The sequence below is a fragment of the Oenanthe melanoleuca genome, chromosome 7 (genome assembly GCF_029582105.1).
Source record: "Oenanthe melanoleuca isolate GR-GAL-2019-014 chromosome 7, OMel1.0, whole genome shotgun sequence".
Lineage (NCBI taxonomy): Eukaryota > Metazoa > Chordata > Aves > Passeriformes > Muscicapidae > Oenanthe > Oenanthe melanoleuca.
Window position 1 is genome coordinate 32,209,243 of NC_079341.1, and position 18,504 is coordinate 32,227,746.

The 18,504-nt window shown below is 36.0% G+C and overlaps 1 protein-coding gene across 1 annotated transcript in view; it reads right to left on the minus strand.

Moving 5' to 3' along the window:
• Positions 1–18,504, minus strand: part of LRP1B (LDL receptor related protein 1B) — a 610,286-nt gene that overhangs the window by 56,972 nt on the left and 534,810 nt on the right. Inside the window, exons 63-71 of the mRNA XM_056496787.1 lie at positions 16,636–16,729; positions 15,474–15,590; positions 15,193–15,312; positions 12,767–12,886; positions 7,143–7,259; positions 2,734–2,840; positions 2,205–2,334; positions 1,115–1,221; positions 725–857 (exon numbers count right to left, since the gene is read on the minus strand). Of these exons, the coding sequence (XP_056352762.1) occupies positions 725–857; positions 1,115–1,221; positions 2,205–2,334; positions 2,734–2,840; positions 7,143–7,259; positions 12,767–12,886; positions 15,193–15,312; positions 15,474–15,590; positions 16,636–16,729 (1,045 nt within the window). The remainder of the gene's footprint in view (positions 1–724; positions 858–1,114; positions 1,222–2,204; positions 2,335–2,733; positions 2,841–7,142; positions 7,260–12,766; positions 12,887–15,192; positions 15,313–15,473; positions 15,591–16,635; positions 16,730–18,504) is intronic.

Here is an 18,504-nt window from a genome sequence, read left to right on the forward strand (position 1 = left end):
AGAGTGACCCAGCAGAGCCTGGCTGGTATCCAAGCATCACCTCCTCTAAGCACAGGAGGGATGTGTCCCAACAAAGAGCAAGTCAAAATGTGCCAGAGGGACTCTGGGAGAACAGGTTGCTCCTGGACAAACACAAAAAAGCAGGTGAAGCACTGGCACAGGCTGCCCAGAGAAGCTTGGGATGCCCCATCCCTGGAAGTGTCCAAGGCCAGCTTGGATGGAGCTTGGAGTAACCTGGAACAGTGGGAGCTGTCCCTGCCCATGGCAGGGGGCTGGAACTGGATGAATTTTAATGTCTCTTCCAATGCAAAGTGCTCTATGATTCTCTGAAATAAACAAAAACCTGGGCTCTTAAGATGACTTATTTAGCAACTGCTCATTATGTTGCACAGCTGTGTAATTTATTGTGCATGGCTTTGTAATTTATTGTGGCCTATAAAAGTTTAAATTAACCAGATTTACTGCTGATTTCCTTGATGAAAAAGAATATGCTTCCAGTAGCAACATGACCTCTGCATCACTGGGGAGGGAAACAGAAAGGAGAGCAAGTCATAAACAACCTAAGTTTTGCTTATTCCTGCAGATCCCTTGTTAAGCTGCTGTACTGTCTTTGTCAGGTCACACAACTTTCCTTTCTCCCCTCATAATGGCCAGGGTACTACTAACTTGCACTGTGTGCGTTCATAAAAAGCCCAATAGAGTTTTTTAGAGAAGTGTTTCTTGCCTTGGTCACAGTTTTCCTCATCACTGCCATCCACACAGTCGTGGATCCCATCGCACAGCCATCGCACAGGGACGCAGTACGCCTTGTTCCTGCACCGGAACTGATCCTCCTTGCACTCTGTTACACAATCCATCTGTGGGAGCACACACAGGAGCTATGCCTTAATGAATGAGAGCAGCAACAGCTTGTCCACACTGCCAGGAGGGAGCAGACCCCCATGGAAACCTCCCCAGAACCGTGCTTGGGGTTTGACTTCGAGAAAACAAATTTCTGCACTCCAAAACAGAGCACAGAAACACACAGTCAAGTTATGACAGCACTCAAAGGTGCAAGAAAACCCTATCTGCCCTTTCAATTAAAACAACAAATCACCAGAAATGTGTCAGGTACCTCGTCAGATCCATCAGCACAGTCCAGCTCCCCGTTGCATTTCAGAGATGCCGAAATGCAGCCTCCACTGGCACACACGTACTCACTTGAAGAGCAGGTTGGAGATGCTGGTTACAAACACATATTTTAGCATGAAGAAAAAGACAATTTATGAATAAATTGATTTTTCATTTAAAGTTTTCTTCTGGTTAATATAGTGAGCAAACTTGTGTCTAAGCACTTTCGTAAATGACAACAAAGTATTTGAGAAATCTGAATTGTGGCATCCTAAATAAATGGTATAATGATATTGAAAAGGTATTTGTGTTTTTCCACTTAGCTGTTTTCTCCTTATGCTTGGTAACAAAGGCAACTACATACATGCATATATTCAGAGAATGAGTATATTTTCAAAATTGCATTCCTTAAAATGGGCTTAGAGTTTAGCTAAATTTAGCTAATTTATAATTGAATAAGCTAATTTCTAGGAAACCATCTTTTTGTAAAATATACATTATTACAATGAAAATCCATAAATATTAAGCAGGATATTTTGATATAAAGGTGGATATTTCTGTTGCACTGTAAATCAAGAGAGTTTTGTCATAGGCTTTTATGAGTTACATCTAGTTTACAAAGAAATTTTGGAAAATTCCTGCAAAAATAAACAATTGTGTTTTCCAAGAAAGCAAAAAGAAAATAAAATAAAAACAATAATAATTTAGTAGACAAAATCTTTGCATAAGGACTATTAAACTTTGCATGAAGACCACAAAACAAAACATTTCAGGACATGCCAAGATTTACTGACATTTTCAGAGCAGAATTTTATATGTTGAGTATTTATTATCAAATTACAATTCAAAATAATTAAACTAAATACCTATGCCACAACAAGCTTCACTCTGCAGAGTTGTACATTAGTAGGGTTTTCAAAACACAGCAGGAAGATGCAATGATGCAAACTCAAAAGGTAAAGTACTTCAGATTTTTTTCCACTTTCTCACTACTACTAGTGCCCAAGAAATTTTGATTTGATGAGTTATATTCTTCCTTCACTCTGATTTATTCCTGGCTTCATTTTATATTTCAGCATTATTTAAAACAATACCTGGTTCACAATTTTTCTCATCATCCCCGAGTTTGCAGTCCTCGTGACCATCACATTTCCATTTGGCTGAGATGCACTGGCCATTGGAGCACTGGAACTGATCCCTAGAACAGCCTGTTTCACAATACCTCTGGTACAAAAGAAACAACCAATAAACAAGATCAAGAGTTTAATATAAACATTGGTAAATATGCAGCTGGTGACAGAAGTTACAGCCCATAAATCCACATGCTATGAAATATGCAGTAATTAAAGTCTTGTGAAATGAAATATATTTGGGGATATGATTCAAAATGGATGTAGAATACTCTTAAACTTTACTTCATTTATTTGCATGTTCTCTTTTTAGAATAATTGCATCAAGAGGTTTGGTTTTAATTTAGAAATTATATTTCAGTACATAGATTCAAGTGTAGAGTTCCCACGGCTGCCTTTGAGAAAATTTCTATGGGGGGATGGAGGAATCCATTCTCCAAAAATACAAAACTATTAATTCTCTAAAGAAATATTTTTTCTGGAAGATGCCTACCTCATCTGAGCCATCTGCACAGTCATAGTCTCCATCACACCAGAACCTTGCTGAAACACAGTCTCCATTTGCACAAGGAAAGTCTTTCAAAGTGCATGTTTGAGGCTCTGAATAGAGAAAAGAAACAACCCTAGGTTTATTAGCATTTCCTTTAAATATTTACACATAATCCCCCCTTATCAATGATTAAATACAAAAAACTCAAAACAATTAGCTTGCAAATGATAAGGAGTGGTTTTCTGTGGGATTTTATTCCACAACATCTTTTAACTAAATTTCACTTACATATAGTATGATGGCAATGAAAATAATTTCATTACTTTCATACATTTCAGTTCTATCAAATTTACTTGGAAAATAACATGATGTTGGGTATATGCATTTTATGAATTTCAACACATGTATGTCATTACAGGATTTGTGATATATGTGTCAGAGACCAATATCCAGTGGAATTAGAAGTAAGCAGATTTCTGACTTTCCATCACACAGTAGCACATCATTTATCACATATCTGCTGGGGTGTGTGTGTCAAGAGTCAGCTTCCCCTGTGCTCAGCATTCAGGAGAATGGCAAATGGAACACCTAAGTTTGGTGTTTCAAATGAAATAAAAGTTTTCACTACTGCTGACACAGAAACATTGGAAGGAGGACTTCTGTGGAAGAATCCCACAGAACATCACGTGCTCTCATCCTGAAAATGAAAACCACTACAAAAAACATTTTCTGGATGCTGGAGCATTAGATAAAATAAAGGTAGAGAGGTACTGGGGATTTTGGAGGAGTTAAGCAAGTCTCTATATGAAATTTGGATCTGCCAGTCAGAGGGCTTGGGGAATAAAAGGACTTAAAAGACAAACAAGGATTATTTGTGGGATTATTCCCACTACAGTAAACAATGCATTATGTAAATGATGTAAAATCAAGAATAAGGATTAATTAGCAAAACCTTTTCAGCAGAGAGATGGGAAACAGCAAATGACAATGACTGAAGCAAAGGAAGAAGGGTGGAAAAAAAAAAAGAGGAGACAGAGGAGACAGCAATAATGGAGAGCAATAAATTGAGTAATGCTGAAGGGTCCTGTAGTGAATTATGGAAGGTGCAAGCATGAATGCTCTTCTAAAATGTACCACAGTAATAAAGAAAAGCAAATACAGAATTAGAGGCCTCAAACTGAGAAAGATTTGGTAAATACCAGCATGAGAATACACCAGACATAAGTTACATGGATTTAACATAAACTCAGCTTCAGGTGTTTTATTTCTTTGGGTTTTTTCCCCCCAAGGTTTATAAAAATCAAAAACTGTTTCAGGAAAGAAATAGTTTTGATCAACTTTTCCATTGCCTTTTTCCACTCTTTACTTCATAAAAAGATTCAAAATTACTCTGTTTGAAATTTTTTAAGAGAAATTTCATTTTTCAAGTAGGGATAAATTTTAATTTTGAAGCTGTAGGAAAGTAATTTTAAAAGCATATCTACAGCAATTGCATCAGTTCTCCAGAAGCAGAAACTCTTATATTTCAGCAATCAAAGCCTGGCATTTATGTGGACTCAGATTATATGCACACTACCTCATTTTTCTTTTTCAAAGTGTAAGCTTTAGCAAATCCCTGATGTTTAGTTCTTTTTGCTTTCAACAGGCCAAGAAGGAGAATTTCATGATATGAGAAAATACATGAAGGAAATACTTGGTGGGAAAAGCAATTCACAAGCAAAAAACAAACAAACAAAGAAAAAAAATCAAACAAACATTTTTTTTCTATATTGATTGGAAAAAATACAAGCAAATACTTTTGCTATACAGCTAATAAATTATTTATAAGCAGAGATTTGATGCTGGAAAAATGTACACGAAGAGCTAAGTACTCAATTCTCTGTTTGCAAGAAATATTTCTTCTGCTGCTGGGATCCAGCTCTGTGATTTACATATGAACACAGAAAAGTTCTTTTCCATCAGTGCTCAGATTGTTAGAAAGGAATAAGTGTTAATAAAAAACAGTATTAAAGGAATTATAGACTTGTGTATAACCCATGAAGGACAGCATTCTGTAGCCTCTGCTTTGCCAAAACTCTGAAACTCCTTCCCAGGAAAAGCATTTGGGATACAAACTTATCCCAGGACAAAATTAACTAATTTGTTTTCTTGGCAACTTGTAGAAGCAACAAAAGAGCATCAGGAAGAACTTGTAGCAACACTAAATATTTTTATACTAATTGAATCAATGTCTTGCTGCATCATTATTATGTTTGCTTTGCTTCAATGTTTACGGTACCTTATATTTTTTAAAATCACATTAAATTTAAAAAAATTACTATTGCCTTCTTTTTAGCATGAGTAAGATAGAATGAGATTAATTCCTAAGGAATTTTCCGTTTTTGGAGTTTTCTGAAACAGAAAACACTATTTCTGCAGTATTTTCTTTTTTAATCCAAATAAACTGAAAGCAAATTCTCCCTCCAGACAGACACTACCTTAGAAGAGTTAACAATGCTTCCTACATTTCTTATTGTGTACCAATATCCATGCTAATAATTATTATTTCAGTGTCCAAGTATAGTTAAAAAACAATAGACTGTAAGACAAGTACAGCTAAACAATGAAATCTTAATGGGCACAATGATTTGCATGACAGCACTAATAATTTTTCACACCCATACAGGTTTTTTAACATGTACTGTTTCACTTGTGATATGAACAGAAGAATGAATATTTTGCATACAAAGAAACTATATAGAAAAGTGTAAATGCTTGAGCTGAATTTCTATAATTCAGTGAATTCATTCTGCATTCTTGAGAAACAGCTCATTTTCTGATATAGTTCCCTGACAGCCCTTTGTATATTATATTCATGGATGCCATGAACAATTTATCTCACTCTGCAATGTAACATATTTTGTCAAATGCTTTTGAAGTTCTAATTTCATATATATTTGTTTCATTACACTTTATTCTGTAAGTGGCTTGATGGTCTATAAAAATTTTATATAACTATTTCAAACAGCAGAACAGTATTATGTACTGTCCCAGTGCTTCCAAGATTTTGGATTTTAAAACTGTGCCAGCCTACTGTCTTTAATTTAAGCCGTAGAATTTATAGCTAGAATTTAAGTATGCATTTGACAAGCAAAAGTAAATTAAAAAAAACCCTAACACCCATTAGTTTAAATCTCCTTCTATATCTGGGCACTCTCAATACACTAATTCCATCCATTACAATTAATTACAGATTTCTTTATCTTCAAGTCCAGAGAACAACCAAGGACTGAATGTATAACTCAGCTATTGATATGGACACAAAGTTGGCTAACTTCATAATATTTTTTAAAACTCCAGATTATTTCTCACTCATTATTTGAACATTTGAATATCACTCTGTAGTAGGATGATCTGAACTTCAAGGAAGAGAATTCTTACTGCTGTGTCATAAACATGGCTAGTTCCAAATATGATACTCAAAATTTATTTTGCAAAGAACAATAATATTTTGTGGAAGTTTTTGTTTTGTTGTTTTTTTGTATTTTCAGATTTTCATTAGACTGCCCAGTCCTGTAGATTAACAACACCATAGCCAAACTATTACTGTCTATTTGATTTCATTGAGAAAAAAGAACATAAAATAATTTCTTGCTACTTTTTATAGAGAAAATTGACACTAATAATTAACTTCGTGCATTTCTGAGTAAAAAGAAAAAAAATACACAGCAATTGTCAAGAGGAGGCACTTCAGAACTATTTAGGGAATGTCCCTCTTGAAATATTTTATAAAGACTATAATTGTTTGATAAAAAACATTACAGATTTTTCATTTCTTCCCAAAAACCAGATGGAAATTAACTCCCTGAAAGTGGTAATACAGAGATTTATTAAGCCTTCAGGTTCCTCATGGGTAGGAGAGAATTGGGTAACTGAGCTACTTTGAATAACCATATCTACCTCTCAGTGCAATTACATGCTATAGAAATTGTCTTCTCAATGTGAAACAAGGCAAATCATCTCAGGAATAGAATGAATATAATGAGCAGGTTCTGTTTGATCAAAATTCCTTGTTAACAAATACTTATCATGTTACCTCTGAACACTGTTTATGATTCCTTTTCAGAGGTAAGAAATCTGATATGTAACTGACTGATAAAGGTAAACTAATTGCAATATTTATTTTTAATTCACCAGATTACTGAGCAGTTGGAGGTCAGGCATTTTTTCATAGCTGATACAGTTTTTTATAAGTGTGAACAGAATTGGAAAATTACAGCAAGAGATTTTCAGTTGTGGTCAACTGATCTTCAGCAGATCAGAGGGTGTGGAATGAAAATGCACATGTGTGTTTTAACAAAATTCAGAAGTTTCCTCTTGCACATTACTAACCTGACTCTGTTCTAACATGGACTAAGGTAAAAGTTACTTACTACAGTTTTCTTCATCAGAATTATCTCCACAATCATTCTGGCTGTCACACCTCCAATGATCTGGAATGCAGTTGTTGTTTTTGCACTGGAACTCATGAGGTCCACAAGTTTTTTTATCTGTAATTAAGGTAAATAATATTTACAGCATTGAAAACAAAGAGTCAAAATGGGAAAAACTCCTATTAAACACATGATAATGTTACTGGATGCATTTAAGGATGAGCAGTCATAATATTTGAAGTGTTACTTCCAGGAATAATTTATTTCTCATAACATTCTTTAAGCTTCTATTTATTCATTCACATCTTAATCTTAAATATGATGAAATTAAAATAGGCAGTGTATAAACTGCCATATAAAGTTAAAAAAATATAAACTTCAGAAGAGGTCACAAGAGAGGGTATTAGTACACTGAATCTCAAGGGCTGAATTAACTTTTCCTTGAATTTATCTCTAAGATTGCTCTAAAAAAGATCAGATCACAGTAAACCATTAGAATATTGATTTGAAAAATGTACATAATATGTATTTCTCCAAAGTTATTTTTACATATAATAATTTAGGACAGAAAATTTTACACTTTGATTTAAATTTTTATCTACTGATGGACTGGATTGGATGTTACTCATATGAGTTAAAACATTACAAAGCCTTTAGTGCTAAACTGAGGGAAATTTCCTTCAGGTTGCATTTTTTCTATTCTTCTATTTTTTCTGTTTACAGAGGAGCATTGGAAGCAAAGCCTCCTGGAGATACATGAACACCCTGAACTCCTCCAGCAGCAAGGAGCTGCCTTGGTGTTTTCTGTGAGCAATTCTTGAATAGTTTGTTCAGCTTCTAAGGTCTGAGATGAAATGAAGTAAATTAAAAAGTTATCAGTGACATTTTCGTTGGGGAAAAAAAAAAAAAAAAAAAAAAAAAAAGAATGTTTGCTTTGTAAAAGCCTCAATGACATATTTAAAATTACATGTCACTGTGATACTGCACTAGAAAATTTTTAAATTTCCGTTAGGCAAAGTCATAACATGTCAGAGCAGCTTCACTCTGCTCTCATGCAACCCAAGGGCTGCTGATGACTGACAGAAACAGCAGCTTCAACCAACCCAATTCCTCTGCTGCTGAAACACAAACTAGAGGTGTTAATTTGATGCCATGGGCCAAACTGCTGCATTTTCTCTGCTGTTTTAGGTGTGGCTGTGGAACCACATTTGAGTATCAGGATTGGTGTTGCAGCTCAGTTGTGTGCACTCAAAAATCTGCAATTCTGCCTTTTGTGCTTGTTCCTTATTCTCTGCCAATGTCACAATTGCAAGAAGTTTTCTCCCAAAGTATTTTTTCCATTATATTTTTCAATATTACAGTCTACAATACTTTAATCTTTATATTTCAAATACTTGCACTGGCAAACAGTTCAAAATACTTAACACTGCAGAACATAAAAATATTCCTCCCAAACTTATGACACTTGTATTTTCATTCTGTAGCACTGCAAAGGATAAAGTTTCAAACCTGAAATCCATCCTATGGTTATTAAAATACTTCCAGTAAAGTCTGCAATCTCCCACTAGAATATTTGCCCACAAAATGAGTTGTAACACTAATGACAGATAACATCACAGCAACATATAAATATTCTATTTATCCTTCCATATTCAGCAGAAATACCAAGATCTAATCAGTAATACACAGAAGCCAGAGATGACACCCATTCATTTCAGCTACCTGAACATGCAATATATCTTTTCTTAATCTTCATAAAGAATTATTTAGTTCTCAAGCATGCTAAATCTATTTTGCAGCATTTCCTTTTCTATCAATGTGAAGAAAATCTAGATTTTTTTAAATTTATCCAACCTTAACCTCTGATTGCTATTTGAATGTTAATCTTTCTCTTCATACTCTATTCCTACCAAACATAAAGGAATAAAATATTTTGCTTGTTTGAAAGGCACTTGATTGATCACAAATCTGAAAACTTTATTTTTCCTCTGGATTGACTGATCTTGTATAGCAGCTCACAATGTCTTACAAACCAGGTTTTCTTGTCTTGTATTTCTTTCTTCACATGAATGAGAACTGAGGAAAACACTGGGATAGCAAAACAAAGAGGAAAAATTTGGGAAAGTTGTGTAACAATTATCTGATCTTTGAGAATGATGGATTCATTCACCTCAAAGGAAGCAGTGCTTGACCTTTTTTATTGGGAATTGTGGAACCATGAAGAGCACACGGGGGCCAACACACATTTTGTCATCTCTGCCTTCAACACTAAATTGGTTTCTCATTTTTCTCTAAATGACACCACCTTAAAGTGTGAAAGTTCAGATAGAAATGGTGCAAAGGCAAAGAAGCAAGCACTGATAACTCTATTTTCATACTGCCCTCTTCAAATTGCTATTGAGAGATTCTCTGACCTACTGCAACAGGCACAGCCCTTCCTTAGAAATTTGTGTGATTGTCTGGGGTAGCTGCTGGTGGGTTGAGGTTCACTTTTTTTGTGCATACTGAACTAGGATTTTATTTTAGAAATACTTCTAAATAGCATGAGGAAAAAAGGATGAAAGCTTGAATGGGGAAACAAAAACAAAACAAGTAAAAAAATCCCATATGCACCTTAAAAGCATTTTGATTCAAATATCATTCCCTGAATGAAATCACTTATTGTATGGATTGTTCTTCTTTGGGGATTTTAAATCCATAGATTTTCATGTGTGTGCATTTGTGTATGTGTGTGTCTGAGTGGGTTAAAATCCAAAACCAAAGGGAATTTGCTTTTGATCCAGATCAGCTGGCTGTCCTAGGGCTTGGCAGGCTGTCATCCATGCTGGATACAGGAAATTTTAAGCCTGTTGAAGGAAGTTTAAGTTTATCTAATGCATCCTTCAAGTGCTTCAAAGAAAATATTCTTTATCATCAGGAAAAAAGCCTAATTTATTACTCTCCCAGCTAAAAAATAAAATTAATATTTAAAAATTGAGAAGGCAGAAAGTAGTCATGCCAATGTTGACACATCAGGAAAATAAAGACCTGAAACACACATAACCTTTAAAGGATATTATAAAATTGCTTTCCAAGACCACACACAGCTTTGTTCAGATTCTCAAACTGATCCATTTTGATGTAAAGCATCAAATTTGTGAGCAAGGATTAGCATAATCTAATGGCTTTCTTTAATTGCCTGGACAGTTAGCACTAATTAACTCTACCTCCTGTTCTCTGAGAAACACCAGACACTCCTAAAGAAACACACATTTCCTGATTCTACCTCAGCTGTCTGACTGGAAAGCAACCACAGAAGACTAAACACACTTACACTGCTTCCAGCAAATGTATTCAGTGTAATAACTCCAGTAACACACAGCAGCAGAAGTTGACTAAGCAAAATACATATGGCTGTGCAGCACTCAAGGGAAAACAGATTATTTTACACAAGTTTTGCATTGCAGGCATTTTAGAAATGAACTCCAAACAACAACAAATTAGTGTTACATCAACATATGTAGATTTTTTTTATACTCAGCCTGCAGCTTTAATTTAATTTAATTCTATCAAACTTTGTCCATAAAATAACAATCTTTAACTTGGAAAACAAATGCAGAAGACCAAACTGTGTTCAAACTACTGCTGTTGTAAGGTCATTTAACCATATTTCAAATACTAAAAATATGGAAAACTTCAAAATGTGTATAAATACACCCTGTTCTTGTCAAGGCTTAGCTTTTCCACATGTACTCAACTGAGTTTGGCACAGAAATTGTAACTATGGATAAACTATTTTGTCTCCTCCAACACAAGAACCAAGAGCAGTGTATGCAGCCAGGAGATTAAAAATAAAGATGTGGGTGTTTTTTCAGGGAAGTGTGTGGTTAAGCTGTGGAACACCTTGCTGCAGCATGTTGTGAAAACTTCACAAAGGCAAAAAGAGAGTGAAATCTATGAGGAGTTATTGTATACAGAGACATGTTTGACTGCCAATATCTCAGATTCTCAGGTTGTTAGAGGATGGAAATGTATCTCAGGGAAGTTGGCTCACATGTCCCTCCCTAGACAGTCACTGCCAGAGACAGGACAAAAGTCAAGATGAATCTCAGACATGAGCCAACACCTCCAGCTGTATATGTGGTGATTAAAAAAGCCTGTTAAGTATGGGATTGCACACATTGCTTCTCTACACTTTTTAGTCAGAGTATTTTTTATTCTTTCTATTGTAAAATGATGGCTCAGAGTGAAGTACTTACTTAAAACACATTTTTCCCACTTACTATCAATTTTATTTATTTTTCTCTTTAAAAAAGAATAAATTGTGACTTGAGGATATTACTAGATGAATTATTCTACGACCATTTTTGCCACATCAGTTGGGTGTACACGGTCTGGCCAAAATGTCAATCCAGAGTTTGGAAACCTGGAATGCTGTCCCAATTGGAAAGCCACAGGACGCTGGAGATCCAGGTGATGTGGAGTGGTGGAGCAGAAAGTATCTGTGACATAAACCAGACATTGAGCAGGGCAGGGCTGCTTCAGTAACACCTCAGAAGTGAAGTTTCATCTCCTTTGCATTCACTGTTTCTTCAAGACAAATGATCCTTGGACTGTAAACTTCTCACCAGTTGATAGCAGTAATTATTTTCCCCATCCTGGCAATTCAAACAATGGTCTTGATTTCCAATGTTAAGAAAGTTCATTTTCCCAGCATATTTGCCACCTTCAGCATTTTTATAAATGCTCATGTGTCAATTATTTGAAACACATCCATGGAAAAGCAGCTCAGTGCTTTGTCCTTGACTGTAGCCTGTAGTTGTGTTACTCTGTTGTTCCAGAGATAAACCTGTCCAGACACAGGTGTTTCATCAAACCATTCACTGATGTGTGGATGAATAATGGTGAGAGCCTTAAATGTTCCATATTTGTCTTGCTCTCTTCCACCTCATTTTTTTCTGTATTTTCCTTTAGAGACCCCACTCCTGGAAGTTTCACAAGTGTTTCTGCACATGGTTAGTGTGTGCCTGTCATTGACACCCATCTTCAGGGATTTTCCAGAAGTACTGACCCACTTAATCTGCCCCTGGTTGTCTGTGATCCATTTCCCAGGCTGGATATTTATATTTATTATTTTCTCCAATGACAGCAATAAGAGCTGACTCATAAATCCCTGGAGCTCACAGAGACAAGTTGGCCATGTCAAGTTAGAAACTGCTCTGAACCTTTCTATACCATCAGTCTTAACTACCAGGATTTGCAAATTATTGTATTTTCACTATTTTTATGAACTTCAGCAGCAATAAAGTGCAGACTGAACTGACAGAAACTGGATAACACTGACAGAAAAATAAAGAATGTCACCGTATCCTGTGACAGCCACTACATTCTGTGCCACTTCTAAGATTCTAAATGCCAAATGAGAGCCTCATTTGCAGCTCCTGCCCATAAAGAAGTGGTACAATAGGAATTTTATGAACTACTCATACAAAGATTGCCATTCAGTAAGAACTGGATGAGCCAGAGAGGTTCCAGACAGGTATTATCAAGCACTGAAAGAGGACATAAAAAGTGGGATGATTATTTCCTTTTGCTAAAAAAATGTTAAGCCACAGCAACAGATTCAGAACTACTGGCATACTCACCACAATTTGCTTCATCTGACCCATCTGCACAATCTGGGTCTTCATCACACACCCACAGCTTGGAAATGCAGTGTTTGGTTGTTTTACACTGGAAGTGGTCTGGAGAACAACTGTTTTCAGCTTTAAATAAAAGAATTCCAGATCAAAATTAGAAATTTCTGCTCATATTCAATATATGTGCTTTAAAGAAAAACGAAATTAAGGATTCAAGAATCAGAAACTGGGTATCTCTAGCATAATTTATCTGTAAGAAAAAAGCATTCAGTTTTATACTGCTTGTAGTTTAGTCATTTTCTTATATATTATTTTATATATATATTAAGTTGAAACAAATATAATAAACAAAATATCTATTGTGATAGTCTTCTAACAGAAAATAGACTTACCATTGATAGAGTCAAATCACTTTAGCAAAAATCAGACAAATTCTTTTCCTAAACTTTCTAAAATGCCAGTTATAACTTCTGAATCAGTTTATAAGACTAAGGCAGCTCTGAATGTTCTGATCAAAAATGGAATCAAAAGTATGAATGATTTCTGTGAAATTCTGTGCTCTGTCAAACTGGGTAAATGTTGAGAAAAGTTTGACAAATATTTCACTTTATCAGTTTTGAACAACAATTTTTGAATGAATCCTGCAGCAAGAAAAAGATGCAAAGATGCATCTGAGCTTTCAGCCTATTCTTAAGGAGGCTCTAAATTAAACTGCACTAACCTTAGAAGAGCCATTTAAAAAGAAAACAGATCCTCAGTGCACACATCTGATTCTAGATGTTCTTTAGGGAAGAGTGTATGTACCCCAAAGAATTTAAACTGAATTGACCACAGGGGGAAAACAGGTAACTTTTGATAAGAATTTCCCTCATGAATGTCTGAATGCTTTTACCTAAGGAATTCTGTAGTGCTTTTAAAAAACTTTCCTACCCCTGTTGGAAAGCAATTTGCTCCCTGATTCCATCACTCTGGTTTCCAGGGTTTGGCAAGAGGAAAAATTTTAAGTTTGCTGAAATTTGGTTTCCTGTTATTCCTTTCAGTGTCACATCTCCATAGATTTGGGTGTGTTCCTAACTGCACTACTACAAATAATTCTGATCCTCAGCTAGGACACATCACCAGGGGATTTCACAGGGCTTTTCCAGAAAGACCTGCACAATGACCTTCATTTTACACAAGGAAAGACTTCAGTGTGAAATGTGACTGAAAACATCACCTGGTAAGCAAAGCAGAACAGTGCCAGAGCAAAAAGAAAAAAAAAAAAAAAGGATTTTATGGATCCCAGACTGGTGACATTATATTGAGAGAGAACCTCACCTGTTACTTGTCCTGGGCAGGAGCCCAAGCCAATGTGAACTCACAGTCCCTGAGCTGCAGACTCTGCTGCTCTGATTTAACTTCTGCCAGCTACACCTCAAGGTTTTTGGGAACCTTCCATGTACCATGTGCAGTTCTTCCCAAGGAAAAAAAAAGAATGTAATCTCCCTTATCTTTCACAGCAGTTTACCTGATCCTCTTAATCAGTTTTTAAAGAAACGCGACGTGAAAACCAACATAAAATGTTTTCTGCAAAACTTGTATTTACATCTCTCCTGAGAAGTTTGGAAGACAGCCAACAAACATGGCCATAAACAAAGCCTTTCTATCCTTAGCAACCCTTCTCCCCTTGGAGAAGGATTTGCTCTTTGCAGAAATGAAAACCTTGAGAAAGCTGATCCAGAACAAGCAGCTCAGATCAGCAGCAGATGTGAGCAGCAAAAAGAGTAAAAGACAGAGCTACGTTTCAAGGCAGCCCCATCATCTTTGTTAGAAAATGATCAAGGACACAAACTTAATCAACAAATTTCTATCATAAATCTGAAAATATTTTCTCCACCTATATATAAGAAAAAAATGTAAAATTAAAATAAATGCATGAAAAGTTGCACTAAAAGCTGAGCAAATGGAAATCCAGTTACATAGATAAATTAATTAAATCTCCAGAGAATGGGGAACAGAAAAGGTAAAAAAAATCGATGAAAGAAAAAGGATGTAGAAGGAGCTTTGGATCTACAGCTTTTCCAACAAAAGATTCTGAAAAACATCTTTTTCTATTGAAATGCATTGCTGCAAGGCATGGCAGATGAAAGCCTCAGGAAGATGAGTCATTTGTGAGGTGGTTAAGAGTCAAATACGTGTTTCAACCTCAGTCAAAAACCCAATTAAATTCCTGAAATTGTTTATACCCCTCTCTTCTTTGCAAAGACTTTAAATTTGGAATTAATAAATGGAATCTTATTTTTCTCTTTTGTATGTGAAGCATTGCACACAGTCCTGTGAAATAACTGCTTGCATGTTCTCAAATTTTTTCAGAGAGAAGACATCTACATTGTTTTACTCCAGTTCCCTGTTTAAAACCAGCCATGGAGTAAAATTCTTTAAGCACAACTTACGACAGTCTCTTTCATCTTCTTCATCACCACAGTCATCCTGGCCATTGCATCTCAGGTTTATTGGGATACACTTCTGGTTCTTTGTGCACTTGAACTGCCCTGACAGACACACGTGTGTGTCTGTAAATGAAAAGCAAATAAAAATAAGTTAAAATGATTAGAAGTTGAAAAGTTTCGAAACTTCAAAGGTAGATGAAGAAAAATGCTGTTTGTTGACAGAGTGTGAAAATTTAAACCAGCTTGGCCTGTTTCTGAAGCCTGCAGTGTATACAAGCACCTACCACAGTTCAGTTCATCAGAATTGTCCCCACAGTCGTTCTCTCCATCACAGATAAAAGCTGGAAGAGCACAAAGCCCAGTGCCACACTGGAAACGTCCTGGCTGACATCTGAATTCCGCTGGGAAAAGACAAAACTGCTTATGAATACTACCAGGGGAATGGTTAAAATCTCACTGTGGCTGTTTTTACCCTATGGACTAATCAAAAATACCTATAAACTTGCATTTCCTTCATAATCTCAATCTGAGTATATATTAGTAATTACAAGGTACACACATGACTGCAAGACTAATTTCAAAGTCTGATATCTTTAATTTGTGCAGCTCTAGTTACAGTGCTAATGACACAGAGTGAGAACCCCCTGCAGGTTGAAGCTTACCAAAGGCTCAACAGAGACCTGCAATTTTGGCTCTAAATGCTTGAGTTCAAGTCTGCTTTTAAGAAACTCCCTATCCCACTGTAATTCCATTTCCCAAGAAAGGCCTGACATTATTCCTTCTCCAGCCACTGTTGCTAGAAATAATGAGCAATTATGTACCTATATAGTAATATTCTATACAAACATGGAGTAGCTTAAAATAAAAACTTATGTAGAATGAACACATGTGTTAAAACTTGCTTCAGAGTCCTCTGCAACAGGAAAAGAAAACTAATTATAAAACTGCAAAAATAAGGGTGAGAGATTTCAATACCAAAAAATCAAATTAACTGTTAATTAACCAGGAGATTGCAGAACACATAGAACATTTTTTTAAAATATAAGCTTAAGGGAGGAGAAAGCAAGAATCACAGAGAGAACATTGTTGCAGAAAACTGCAGTAAATAATAACAACATGTATCTAAACTTCTATAATTGCAACAAAACACAAGCAAATGGGATTACAATCCCCCATTTTTTATCACACAGGGAAAAAAACCCAAATAAACCTGTCAGGATTGTGTATTTATGCAAAGAATTCCACAACCTCAGAGCACAGCTTCAAAATTAAAATCTTTAGCGACAACATAAACCGGGATGAAGCAAAGGTCTGAAAAATGAAAAATACATATTATTTCCAAAGACCTTAAAAAACTCAGAGATCGAGGAACATAAAAGTGTGCTGCACACATAAAAATCCTGTTCCTAGGCTTATTTATGAAGTTGATTCTGTTTGAGCACTCACGGCACTCGGCGGGCTCGTCGGAGCCGTCCCCGCAGTCGTCCACCGTGTCACACTTCCACCAGAACGGGATGCACTTGTCGGTTTTGCAACGGAACTGCAGAGAGGAAAGGCCAGCAGGAAGAAAAGCTCTCATGTTAATGGTTTTTTATTTATTTACTTACTTATTTACAAGCAGGAATAGCGCGGTTTATGAAAATCGGCTTCGCTGCTTGAGGCGTGGTTGCATTGATAATTTCTGGCTGTTAATTTTACAAAACTTGCATGTTAAATGTTGGTTTATTTTTGTTTTTTGGTTGATTTTTCTTTTCTTTTTTTTTTTTTAATTTTGAGGTGTTTGGCACTGAGGTTTCCAAACTGATAAAAATCACATTGACTGTGTTATGCTGGATTACAATGCCCCAACACAAACTGCTCATTGCATTTTGCTGCATTCTGTGATTTCATTCTTGAAGGTCATATTCAAAGCAAACACTTCAATTCTCAGCTTTTGTAGACTGTTGAAGCAGACAGCATCATTTTCCAGACAAACCCAAACACTCACAGTTACAGAAAAGAGGTGTGTGTTATTGTGTACAGTATTGCTTACATTGTTTGAATTAAATGAACAAACCAAATGTAATGCCTTTCAGACTTTTAAAAGGATAAAATTTCTGTAAAAAAAAATGAATAATCCTTTGTAAGAAGGCTGGGCATTTACTCTCTACTCAGGTGACTGCACCTTTGTTCTGACTGAAAGAGGAATACAAGAAAACAAACAGTACAAATTGAAGCAATTTTCTAGGGCTAGACCTAAAAACTTACTACATTATGTGGCTCAGGTTAGGGAGAAAAATCTGGGTAGCTTATCATTCAGCTTTTAAGAAATGTTGGTTCTCCTACCTGGTGTCTCTATGAACACAGAAAGGAAGGAAACCAAAAAGTTTTAGAAGGACAAGACATTTCATTTTCTGTCGCTGTCTATTTTTTTTTTACATTTTAAAAATCACCGATTATTCAATAAAGCTATATGAAATTGGTGTATTAATTTTAGTGTCTTAGCTCAGTTTATCTCTTCTGCCAAGAAAAATTAGGGTTTCAAAGGCATTTATGTTATGGAACCTGTAGTTGGAGCTCCGTCATTCCTGTGCACCTTGAGGGACTTGCTGTGTAACAGGCTGGGCTAAGGGCAGCTCTTACAGCCCCACACAGACCTGCAGCTCACAGGGGCTCAGCAGGAGGCTGCCAAAGGCAGGAGCCAAACAGAAACTCAGACAATTGTCATTCTTTGTCTTTCCTACTTGCTCTGCTCACCACAAGGGACTTCAGGCTGCCAGAATGGCACCAGAAAGTTATTTTCAGGAAATAGGTATTAAGCCTTAGATGTTGTTATGAAAATATTTGCATTCCCTTCTAAACTGAGGAGACAAAACCCTGTAAAATCAGGGATCAGGGTCATATGGGTCTTAAATGGATGGATTTGGTGTTCAGGAGTCAAATGGCATTTGTACTAAACAATTTCTCGTGCCAGATGAGCCACCACAGGATGGTCTGGAGAGGCAACATCAGTTTATGAACCATCTGACTCCTTTCCATCGGGAATAGCAAACAGTGGCTGTGCTGTCAAAAATGATGACATCATAGGAGCAGCTCTGATTTGACATCATCATCTGAAAATCTTAAGGAGAAAAAAATTTTGCCACTGATCTCTGTATCTGATACCATTAGACTGATGAGTGATCAAACAGTAAACAGATTGCAAACCTGGAAAAAAAAGATGAATAGGCAATGTCAACCTCTAATTTCCTGTCTGAAGCTGCCTCTTTTACATAATTCTGCTCTCCACTCTGCAGAATCCACAAGTGATAAAATATTGCTCCTCAAGTATCCAAA